The following is a 12,667-nucleotide window of genomic DNA, read 5'->3' on the forward strand; positions in this document are numbered from 1 at the left end:
GGATGCAAAATGTTTTCTATTAAGATCCTGCAAAATTATACATAGGTATCTTGTATTATTTATTGCTATAAAAATGGTATGGATTTTCTTTTTATCTTGCTTAGGATTTGTCATGCTACTAGAATTCACTGTACATGCTGAATCAGAGGATTCCTGTGTTTTCTATCATACCTAGAAAAGTATCAGTTATTATGTCTTCAAATACAGCCTTCTCCCATATTTTATTATATTCTCCTAGAATTTTGACTAAATAAATGTTGGACCTTCTCACTTTATTCTCTAAGGCTTTAACTTATTTTATATTTTCTATCTCCTAGTCTCTTTCCAATGACTTCTAGTACTTCAGATATATTTTCCAGTTCATTAATTCTTGCTTTCAGATTCTGGGCAGGCTAGAGTGACAGGGACCCTTCTACCTGAAATAACTAAAAATTTGGGCAAAGTATATGGAACAATGGTTTTCAAGACACTGGCCATTAGGCAATGATGGATAGTGACCCCTGAGAGATGAAACAAGTGAGATGAGCCCTATAATTGTTCCAGTTTATTGCCTGAAGAATTTCCAAGCTGTGGCACAGGGAAAGAAACCAGCTGGGCCTGGTGATTCCCGTAAGTTCAGAATACAGGACTGAGAGTCAAGGGAGGCCAAAGCAGTTAGAATTCGCAGGGCGGATACTGGAGAACTGCACAGAGTAAGAGCACCAGAGATCTATAAAGGGTGCCCCTTGAATCTTCAGCTGAGGAGAGCACAGCTCACAGAGAGCTACCCAAGGCCAGGGAAAGAACCATCAAAGAATTAGAGGGAACAGTACTGAGGGCTCATGCAGGGCCAGGAATAGGTTCTTTTCCCATCAGTCATTTGAAAACCTCATAATTCATGAGGCAACTGGTAGTGAGCGTACTCAAAAAGATTTGGTTTCAGGAGTAAAACAAAATTAGTCCGAAACTAAATGCCATTCTAGTCCCACCTAATTAAGCTTAAAAGCAAAACCAAAAAGTAACAAGCTACTTCCATCTGACTTAAGTGTATCCCAGAACAAACTTCAAGAGTGTTTCTAGGAATACAAGCTCTCCAGCAACCAAGAAAATAAAATTCACAATGTCTGACATCCAATCTAAAGTTACCAGGCATACAAAGAAGCAGGAAAATACAACCTATGAGGAAGAGGGAAAAAAATCAAGTGGCCCAAAGCTGATAGAAACAGATGATAGAATTAGCAGACAAATAAAAACAATGAAGACAGGGAAAAAGAAACTAGTCAAAACAAAACACAGAAAGAAAAAAAGACTATCAGAACACATACCAATTTGTTAAAAGCCCTATCTCTAGTGAGAGCAATAAGGAATGAAAATGATTTTCACTTTTTACTCTAAGTCTGTATTACATGATTTTTTAAACAAGAGCAAAACAACAATAATCATAGCTAACACTTACTGAGTGCTTACGATATGTCAGTAACTATACTAAGTTCTTGATATCTATTAACTCATTTAATTTTCACAAAAACTCTAAGAAGTATTAGCTCCATTTCTATCTTACAAATAAAGAAATTAAGGGATGAAAAGTTTAAGAAACTTGCCTACAGGTAACAGGTGACAAAGATGGATTTGAATCTAAGTAGTCAACCTTCAGAGTACATACTCCTAGTCACTGTTATACAGTTTCTCTAACATATTATTTTTTAATTTTAAAAACATAAAAAAAAGAAAAAGAAAAACAAATACCATATGCTAACACATATATATGGAATCTAAAAAAAAAAATGGTTCTGATGAACCTAGGGTCAGGACCGGAATAAAGACACAGATGTAGAGGATGGATTTGAGGACATGGGGGCTGGGCGGGGGAAGGGTAAGCTGGGATGAAGTGAGAGAGGGCATGGACATATACACTACCAAATGTAAAATAGATAGCTAGTGGGAAGCAACTGTATAGCACAGGGAGACCAGCTCGGTGCTTTGTGACCACCTAGAGGGGTGGGATAGGGAGGGTGGGAGGAGACGCAAGAGGAAGGGGATATGGGGATGTATGTATACATATAGCTGATTCACTTTGTTATAGAGCAGAAACTAACACAATATTATAAAGCAATTATACTCCAATAAAGATGTGAATTAAAAAAAAGATAAAGAAAAACAAACAAAAAAACCATACAGTACATTAAAACTATAATTAAAATAGTCATTCATACAACAAAATATACCCCAAATTCAGTTTGATAAATTACCTGGTGATTAACACATGTCAAATGTTCAACAGTTTTCTCTAATTCTGATTTTTCCAAAATACTCATTTCATGGAGATGCTGTAAGAGAATTTTATAGATGTTCACTCACATCAGATAATAAAACAAAATTACCAAAGTAAGCAATGCAAGTCTACAGTACTATTTTATCTGTCTTTTTATAACATAGAAATGTTTTAGAAAGAAAATCATTCGAAATTTTACCAAAACAATGCTTTTGGTTGAAAACAAAAACACAAGAGGTTCTCATCTTTTATGCTTTACCTCCATGTATGACTATAACAGAAGACACAGATTGGTATGGGTTCATTTATAAAGACTTACACAGATCAATCCATTAGCACAACTATAAAGGGAAAAACCCAGCAGGTTAAGTAAGCTCAGGAGAATGCCCTCATGAGAGGAGATGAAAGAGGAAAAGTGTATAAAGGAAGAACAGATGGGATCAGAAAGACACAGGAAGCAGAATGCTACAGGGCCATGCAAGTGATCAGTTTCAACAATGAGCTGGTCAACAGTGTAAACACGAGTGTTATTTTTGGTTATATTACCTTATCCAACTTTTGCTGATGCTAAGTCTAGGACAAGTGATATGTTGGTGTTCTGTGAGAATTTTTCGTACAAATTCTTACTTCCATCCATGTTATTCATTAAAAATAAGTAAAGACATCTGATGTTTGGATTATATATTTCATTGAAAAGATCACTGTGCTGTATGCATTTTTTTTGTTTATTAAATCATTCAACCGGTATTGAGTACATACTATATACCCAGCACCAAGTAAGGTATTAGGAATACAATAAAATGGATAAAGTCTCTGATGTCATAGACATTATAGTCTATTAAAGACAAACCTTAAACATATTAAAATAAAATACATGAATATTCTGCTAGGAAAAGGAACTTTATGGCGACATACTGAAAGGGAGTCTAGGATCTAGGGTTCATTTCCTTTGTGAGGAAATGATGTTTAACTTGGCTATAAAGGATGAACAGGAATTAGCCAGGTGAGGGGACTGGGAGGGGTGAAGGATTTTTTCCTTAGAAAGTTGAGGGCAAGAAAAAGTCCATTAAGCCTAGTGTTGAGAAACTGAGGGGATAGGAATAGGGGGGATGAGCTTGGGGAAAAGAAGCTAGACCTTGAAGTAGGCAAGGGCCAATCATCGAAGTCCCTGAAAACAGTTAATGGATTTTAAATAGGAAGTGATGTGATCGGATTTATATCTTTGAAAGATGACTCTGACTTCAGTGTGAAATACAGATTTGAGAGGCCGCTAATACACTAGTGCAGTTGAGAGAGAATAATGGCCAGAATAGGATGGTAGCAGGGGAACGGAAACAAGTAGGCTGACTGAAGAGAAACCAGTGTGAGCTGAGGAGCCAGATTCTTTGTGACTTCATTAGCAGGTGATCTTGGACAAATTATTATTACTGCTTTTTTAAAATTAAGGTATAGTTGATCCACAATATTATATGTCTTAGGTGTACAACATAGTGACTCACAATTTTTAAAGATTATACTTCATTTATAGTTTTTATAAAATATTGGCTGTTTTCCCTGTGCTGTACAATATATCCTTGTAGCTTATGTATTTTATACATAGTTGTTTGTACCTCTTAATCTCCTACCCCATTTTGCTCCTCTCCCCTTCCCTCTCCCCACTGGTCACCACTAGTTTATTCTCTGTATCTGTGAGTCTGATTCCTTTTTGTTATATTCACTAGTTTGTTTTATTTAGATTCTATATATAAGTGATAACAGACAGTATTTGTCTTCCTCTGACTTACCTAAGCATAATACCCTCCAAGTCCATCCATGTTGTTGCAAACGCCAAAATTTAATTCTTTTTTTATGGCTGAGTGGGTACTCCATTTTGTGTGTGTGTGTGTGTGTGTGTGTGTGTATGTGTATGTGTGTGTGTGTATATATATATATATATATATGTATATATATCACATCTTCTTTATCCATTCATTTGTTGATGGACACTTAAGTTGTGTCCATATCTTGGCAACTATAAATAAGGCTGCTATGAACATATATCTTTTCGAATTAGTGTTTTCATTTTCTTCAGATATATACCCAGGAGTGGAATTGCTGGATCATACAGTAGTTACATTTTTAGGTTTCTGAGGAACCTGCGTACTGTTTTCCACAGTGGCTGCACCAATTTACATTCCCACCAACAGTATACAAGGGTTCCCTTTTCTCCACAACCTTGCCAACATTCGCTATTTGTGTTTTTTTTTTTGACGACAGCCATTCTGACAGGTATAAGGTGATATCTCGTTGCGGTTTTGAATGTCATTTCTCTGATGATTAGCAATGTTGAGCATCTTTTCACGTGTCTGTTGGTTGGGCAAATTATTTAAACTCACTGTAACTCAGAGACCACATCTGTAAGCATTACCTGACTAAAAAGGCAATTGTGAAGATTTATTGAGATAGCTCTTGTAAAAAGCACTGAGAACAGAGCTTCCCACGTGGAAAGGGCTTAATAAATGTTAACTATTATTTAAGAGGTACCATCAATAGGACTTTGTGATTAAATGAGAGATAGGAGCTTTCAGGGAAAGAGGACTCAGTGCCTGGGTTCAACAACTGGGTAGATAGTGGAACAACAGGAAACTACTAGAGAAGACTTAAAGACGGAGAGGATTAGTTCAGTTTTTATGTAAAAGACCTATTGCAAACTCATAAATCCTGACTCTTGTAATCCAGAAAGATTCTGGTCATATGAATGTCACTTTTTCTGAGTTTTTGGTACAAGTGCATTTTTTTAATCCTGTTTTTACATTCCTTAGTCATTTCAATGATATGGAAAAGGCTAAACCAGTAGCTTGTACTAAAACTTGCCATATTGCACAGAAGTTTTCCATTTGGTAATTTTAACAATTATTTTTATAAAAAAGCACTTTCTGGAAGGCAATATTCCAAAGGATCCCAATTAAAAGTATTTTGTAGGGGTAAAACTTTAACTGAAAATTTATGACATAAAGACTACCCTTATAAGACTTAAATGTTTTTATTCTTAATCTTAGTGACTAATTTCTAAGCATTAATTCAATAATATTTATTGGAAGTAAACTATGGACTCTGTAATAGTTAACAGTAATAGTTTAATATTGAGTTCTTATAATGTACTGAGTAGTATTAAGTGCTTTATGTATATTAAAATTTTGGGGGAAGATTATAAAATATAAAATACTGTCCCTAGATGTTATACCAAAAGCACACGCAATAAAAGAAAAAATAGATAAATTGGACCTCATCAAAATTAAAAACTATCTGTGCTTCAAAGGACAATACTAAGAAAATGAAAAGACAACCCACTGAATGGGGGAAAGTTTTTGCAAATCATATATCTGATAAGGGGACTATATTGAGAATATATTGATACAAAGTATTCTTATAATTCAATAATAATGAGACAACCCCATTTAAAAATGGGCAAAGGATCTGAATAGACACTAAAGAAGATATACAAGCGACCAAATAAGCACTGAAAATAAGCACATTAGCTAACAGAGAAATGCAAATGAAAACCACAATGGATACTACTTCACACCCACCAGCATGATGATAATAAAAAACCTAATAACAAGTATTGGTGAGGATGTACAGAAGTTAGAACTCTTGTACACTGTTGGTGGGAATATAAATGGTAAAGCCACTTTGGAAAACAGCCTGGCAGTTGCTCAAATGGTTAGTTATAGTTATCATATGAATCTAGGTATATGTCCAAGATAAATGAAAACATATATCCACATAAAAAGTTGTATACAAATGTTCATAGCACCATTATTCATAACAGCCAAAAAGTAGAAACCACCCCAATGATAAAATATTTTCTATCCATAAAATGGAATATTATTCCACAATAAAAAGGAATAAAGTATTGATACATACTACATAATGGATGAACCTTGAAAACATTATGCTAAGCTATGGAAGCCAGACATAAAGAAACACATACTGAATGATTCAATTTATATGAAATGTCCAGAGTAGGTAAATCTAGAGATAGAAAGTAGATTAGTGGTTGTCTAGGCCTGAGGAGGCTGGGGAAAATTAAGAGTGGCTGCTATTGGGTACAGGGTTTCTTTTCGAGGTAATGAAAATCCTCTAAAATTGATTGTGGTGATGGTTGAACAAGGCTGTGAATATACTAAAACCAAAGAATTGTACACTTTAAATGGGTGAATTATATAGTAAAGTGAATATCTCAATGAAGTTGTTTTGCAAAAATAGATAATGCCCCTCCACATGAAGGACTTCCTACTGAGATCAGAGGTTGGTTCTTTTCTATAAAGAACCAGATGATAAATATTTAGGCTTTGTGGACCATACAGTTTTTATTGCAGTTACTCAGCTCTGCCATTGCAGCACAAAAAAAGCTACACAAAACACATAAACGAATGAGTATTCCAATTAATGAGTATTATCAACAATGAAATCTGAGTTTCATAATTTTCATGTCTCATGAAGTATTTTTCTTTTGATATTTTTTCAATGATTTTAAAACGTAAAAACCATTCTTAGCACACGGGCCATACAAAAACACAGCGTTCTGGATTTGGCTCATGTGCCATTGTTTGCCAACCCCTGATCTAGATTCAAAATAGTCATGTCACAGGAAAACATATAAAAAGACCTCCCCTTTTCTCAATAAATTATCTTTTAAAAATAAGTCAATTAAGTCAATACGTACTTTTAACTTTTCTTTTAAAGCTTCTCTTTCTGCCATAATCCTTCTTAAGTCAGATAATGCAAGTTCTTTTTCCTTTTCCATAAGACTAACAGTATTATGGGAGACTGTGGTTTGGGCAGATTCTTGTCTGAGTGCAGATAATTCTTCCTGAGCCTTAATGTATTAAAGATATAAATTAAAAAACATTGGACATGCTCCCAGTTTAAAAAAGGCAACTAAACATATGCTACTTTTGCTCTCTTCCCAAATGCCACCAAAATGAGAGTAAAAGGATTAATGTAATAACAGTAATAATAAAAACAAAGGACAAGGAGATTGAGGGAAGTGCCAGCCACAAAATTTGGGAAACCAAATAGCACATGGACAACTAGTAATAAACTAAGCAGTCCCAAGAAAGCAGAAATCTAAGCTAACAGTGGGAAAAGCCCAAAAGTGGATCAATTTGTACTGCAGAATCCCAAAAAAGCACCAGAAGTGAAAACGGCTTTTTCAACTTGGCCTCTTAACCCGTATGTCCTTCTCTCCCTCTAAAAATAGCAATAGGATTTCATGGGAGATTGGTATGGGAACAAATTTTGGTGATAAACACCATGCTTTGCTCAGACTCACCTTGCCCTCTAACAACTGAGGCTTTATAATTAGCCCAAACTGTATTGAATCTCCCCTCCCTATCCCTAGAGGCTAAGTCCTTAATATCCAATTAGTGAGTGCTACCCACTGTTTCATAGACATACCCCAACATGTCTGAATCCCAAGGATACACCTGGCTCAGAGTCAGGCTGAGACTCATTCAGTAGTTTTAGAAATAGGGAATTATCCCTAACTGACCTGGTCCATAGATAAGCTAGAAAAGAGGAAGAATAAATATGAAAAAGCAATAGAAATCTCTGCTTTGGGAACAGGATGATAGTAGAAACTATTACTTATTAATTCTAACTCTGAAGGAAAATCACTAAGGTCCATATATTACAGTAATTTAAAGGATATATACTGGTACCATTACAGTTAACTGGTGCTATATAATCTGTTGGCTTAATTATAATCAATATCTTACTTCATTATATAAGACACTTAGTTTATCTCTTTCTGCTGTCAATAATTTAACATTGGACTGTATATCCTCCATATGTTTTTCAAATCTTTCTAGCATATGCTGAAGTTCATCTCTTTCTCTTGTGATCACATGAATTTCTGAGTTGTAATCACCCTGAAACATAATTCAAAAACAGAAGTTATCATTTGTTATAATTATCATCATTTGGTTGCCACAAGGATGCTGATGATGAGACTGACTGAAAGATGCTAACAGACAAAAAGAACACAACTTCCTTTAATGTAATTAAGGAACACAATTTTTAATCTATAAGGAGAGAAGGAGAGAGAGTGCTGGCAGTACTGGGGCAAATTTCCTGGCCTTCAAGTTCCCAGCAAGGGACCCAGTTGCCACTGATACTACTTGATCAGAGTCCGTGAGATGTTTCAACTGTCATTCTCCCTGAGTTGTTTATACTGGTGGTAACTAAAGTATAATCCCCAGACCAGAAGCATGTAGCATCTGGAAACTTGTTAGGCATGCAAGTTTTGGGGCCCACCCCAGACCTACTCGATCAGAAACTTTGGGGACAGGGCCCAGTAACTGGTTTATCAAGCCCTCCAGGTGATTCTGATTCATACTGATTGTTGGGAACCCCTAGTTTATAACCCTCTCCAGGGGAGGAATTAAGAGGGTATGTGTATAGCTGCTCATCCAGTACAAGTAACTGTACAGCCTAGCACATTCCTCAGTGTCTTCTGTGACTGAATCTAAGATCAATTTCCCTAGCACACCAAACCCCAACTATCCCAGCTTCAAACCTATGTGAGGTCTATTTTTGCAATCAAATAAATATAAATATTTCTTTTTTTTAAGATTTATTTTATTATTTATTTATTTTTGGCTGCATCGGGTCTTAGTTGCAGCTCACGGGCCCTTTGTTGCGGCACGCGGGATTCTCTCCATTTGTGGAGTGTGGGTTTTCTCTTTTGAAGTTGTGGTGTGCAGGCTCCAGGGAGCGTGGGCTCTGTAGTTTGTGGCACGCGGGCTCTCTAGTTGAGGCGGGTGAGCTCAGTAGTTGTGGCGCGCGCAGGCTTAGCTGCCCTGCGGCATGTGGGATCTTAGTTCCCCGATCAGGGATCGAACCCGCGTGGCCTGCATTGGAAGGCCAATTCTTTACCACTGGACCACCAGGAAAGTCCCAATATAAATATTTCTACCAGACGGTGTACATTAGGGATGTTCACTGAATAAGCAACTACTTTCAACATTTCTAAAACAAGATTTTGCCTATTATTCCAGTACAATTCAAAAAATCCACTATCTTCATAGCTATTGTAGAAAATAAATACAGTAAATGTAGTCTTGGGATCTGTGGTATATTAATGTTCAAGTACTAAATGCAGAAGCTCCAGATAGTGATAATCTGATAATTTGGTACACTGGGAAGCATCCTAATCTATGTTATTCAATATCTACTGTGCACATACCATGACCAATGTAGACTTGGTAAATGGTAGATATCTGTGAAGTTCCCTTCACCTGCCACTTGGAAATAAGTTATCCTCTTGGTTAAACAAGCAAAATCAAGGCATAATGGATGAGATTAGCTATATGGACACCTTAAAGGACAAGATGTATTATAGGACAAAAGCAATTATGGTGAGGACTTAATCAAGGTTTAAATAACAATAAAAGAAAATCTGTAACTTAACAGTATCTAAATAAAAATATCTTACAGAAAGGAGGTGGGCTGCCTATGTTTTAGAAAGGAGAGCTCAATGAATAAGGATTTGACAGTCTATTTTCATTACTGTCTAGGTCTCAGCTTAAACATCACTTTCTCTAAGGAGTCCTTCAGGATTCTCCAACCTAATTCAGATCTCCCTCAATGTACTCTCATAGCATTCTGAATCTTTCCTGTATTCTTTCCTCATTAACACTTACTTTACATGAGATTATAAAGTTATTTACATGATTGGGTGTTTAATGCGTCTTTACCACTAAAATGTAAACTCTATCAGGGACACAGTAGGTATCTGGTCTTACCACATCTTCAGCACCTAGCATGGTACCCAGTAAAATGAATGAATTCTCTACTTTTCCAAATAGATCTTGTATGTAGGCATTTATATTTGTGTTAATAATTCCCTTTTACCACTCCATTGTTCCTAATACACACACACACACACACACACACACACACACACACACACAGGCACACACACAATGCTAAAGACTGTGAGGATAGGAAACAGGTCTTCTTTATCTCATATTCTGGGAGTCTCATTCATAGTACATTCTCAGTATATGTCTACTGAACTGAACCTAACTTTCTACCTAGACCTGATGTGCTTTGAACCAGCAAATAATAAGGAAATGAAACATTTACTAGGAACTAGGTGTTATGCTGAACCCTTCTACAAATTATCTCATGTAACCTTCACAAGAGGCTGTAGTTACTTTCCTCACTTTGCAAATGAGGAAACGTGAAGTTAGGTAACTTGCCTAAGGTCATAAAGCCACTGTGCAGAGTTGAAACTTCTATCAGGTTTCCAAATCCAAAGCACTTTCTGCTACACTATACTCAAAACTCACATTTGGAACCCAGTCAGTACAACGTGAAAGAGGACAGTGCCGTCCCTACACAGACAACAGAGAATCAATGGGTGTACTGTTGACAAAAATCATTGATATTAAAAATGTCAATATTTTACTGAGTTGCTGCAATCCCAAGAAACTCTGCCTAACAATTTGCCATAAAGCAGGGGTTGAAAACTCACAGCCTGTACCTAATTCAGCTTTAGAGAAGTCTTTGTTGTTTGCCAACAAGTGTTTCTAAGCACGTTTAAAATACCCAATTTTAGGTGGGAATTTACTCTAGTTCCCAGCACTCACAACTGTCTTACACTCCATCCATTTCACTCATGTACATCACCTATTATTCCCTACCATGCCTGAAATTTATTACTGGGACTTTAAAATGCTATCAATGTCCCAACTTTCTAAACTTTAGAAAGTGAATTCTTTATCTACGTCAGGTAACATTAGAATATTTCAAGAAGTAAATAAGTTGAAGGGGGAGAAAGTCTCTCCTAATTTCACCAGTACCTTACCAGTACATCTCAATTTGTCTTTCAATTATGAATTCACACCAAGCAAACAAATCAAATATTTAAAAGCGTTGAGGTACTTATCTACTCAGTTCTATTTAATAAATACTTGATTAAACTCATCAACCATCTTGTAGAAGATTGTCTGACACAATGAAGGTGATCAATTCAGTGATTTTTCCCGATCCCTAGGTATATATGGAGCTTGAAAACAACTCAGTACACATAAATTAACTTACACTGCATTTTCCACCAATTCATTGTGCTTGTAACAGATAACACAGCATAGTGTTTAAACTAAACTTTGTAAGTCAAATTTAGCCACTAGCCAATGAGGTTAAAAAACAGTCTAATCAGAAAATGACTCAAAACCATTTGACAATGGACAGAGATCTTCAGGAAAAAGATGACATAGTTGGTTAATAGAGCCAAGTCTGAAATCAAATGTTCTGAGTTTTAATGATTTTACTCCTAACTTCCCCTAATTTTATCTAGTGTGTAGACAACATTAGGGTCACATAAGCCTCCAGGACTCCCATAGCTCCAAAGCTTAAAATAAAGAAAAATCCAAAGAACCCAAATGATATTTATAAAATGTTGAAAATAATTAAGCCCTAAAATAGAGACACATGCTTTTAATCTCTTATAAATCATGGTTAACTTTAAGTAATATATGTCTTTAGACTACCGAGTTGCAAATGTGATTGTAGTGGACAAATGGGATGATCTGTCCAGCACTCACTGACATTTTGTACCTTCCCCTGTTGCATAGTTATCATGGAAGATGACTGGTCTGTACAATGTGGCCTGGCTTTCTGACTGGTCCAAGGCTGGGAATGGCATGAAGCCATATAAACAAAGCTACTTTGCTTCAAGAGACAAAATGCATCTGATACAGAAAGTAAAGGATAGAAAGAGAGGAAATATCCAATAGCATGAGTTCCTGATTCCAGTTTCTGGAAGCTCAGATGCCCCTGCACTCCTCCCATATATATAATGAGCTATTCAATCTTTCCTTAATTTCCAGGAGTCAGTATGCTTTGCTTTGTTCTTAAGTAGTTTTCCTAATTAATACAGTGTTCCTAAAGTACAGGTCATGGAAGAAAACAAAAATCAAAATTAAGAAAGACTTCTTAAAAGCAAGTAGAATAACGTTAGATTTAATGCAATAATAAACCATAAAAGTTTGCTAATAAAGATACTTTCTTGCCTTATCTATTACTCTCATAAAGAGATATTACCTTTTCTAGTGTCTTAATTACTGAAATTTTTTCACATGTAGAATGACTTCGAGAGCAAGATCTTCGCTGTATTAAATGCTGGAGTCTTTCTAGCTCTTTCTTATAAAAGTCTCGTTCATCTTCTATACCTTTCAGAAACGTATCTAAACGAGAAGGTGACTTGTCTCGTCGTTTTATTCCATGTTCTAGCCTCATCCTCTCAACTTCCAAAGTAAGTTCTCTTTCTGCAAATTAAAGTATAAAATATTAAAACAATGTTGCATATAAAATGTATAATCAGCCAAATAAATTGTATCAATAACTTTTACAATGTAAGTTACT

At 35.8% G+C, this 12,667-nt stretch overlaps 1 protein-coding gene across 1 annotated transcript in view; it reads right to left on the reverse strand.

Annotated features, from left to right (window-relative positions):
• CEP135 (centrosomal protein 135) overlaps positions 1-12,667 on the reverse strand; it is a gene marked incomplete at its 5' end in the record, with an annotated part of 80,568 nt that overhangs the window by 32,638 nt on the left and 35,263 nt on the right. Inside the window, 4 exons of the mRNA XM_082653516.1 lie at positions 2,229-2,306; positions 6,960-7,112; positions 8,014-8,166; positions 12,347-12,570. Coding sequence (XP_082509642.1) covers positions 2,229-2,306; positions 6,960-7,112; positions 8,014-8,166; positions 12,347-12,570 — 608 coding nt within the window. The remainder of the gene's footprint in view (positions 1-2,228; positions 2,307-6,959; positions 7,113-8,013; positions 8,167-12,346; positions 12,571-12,667) is intronic.

This window comes from Grampus griseus, assembly GCF_964374135.1.
Source record: "Grampus griseus genome assembly, chromosome: 4".
NCBI classification, from domain to species: domain Eukaryota; kingdom Metazoa; phylum Chordata; class Mammalia; order Artiodactyla; family Delphinidae; genus Grampus; species Grampus griseus.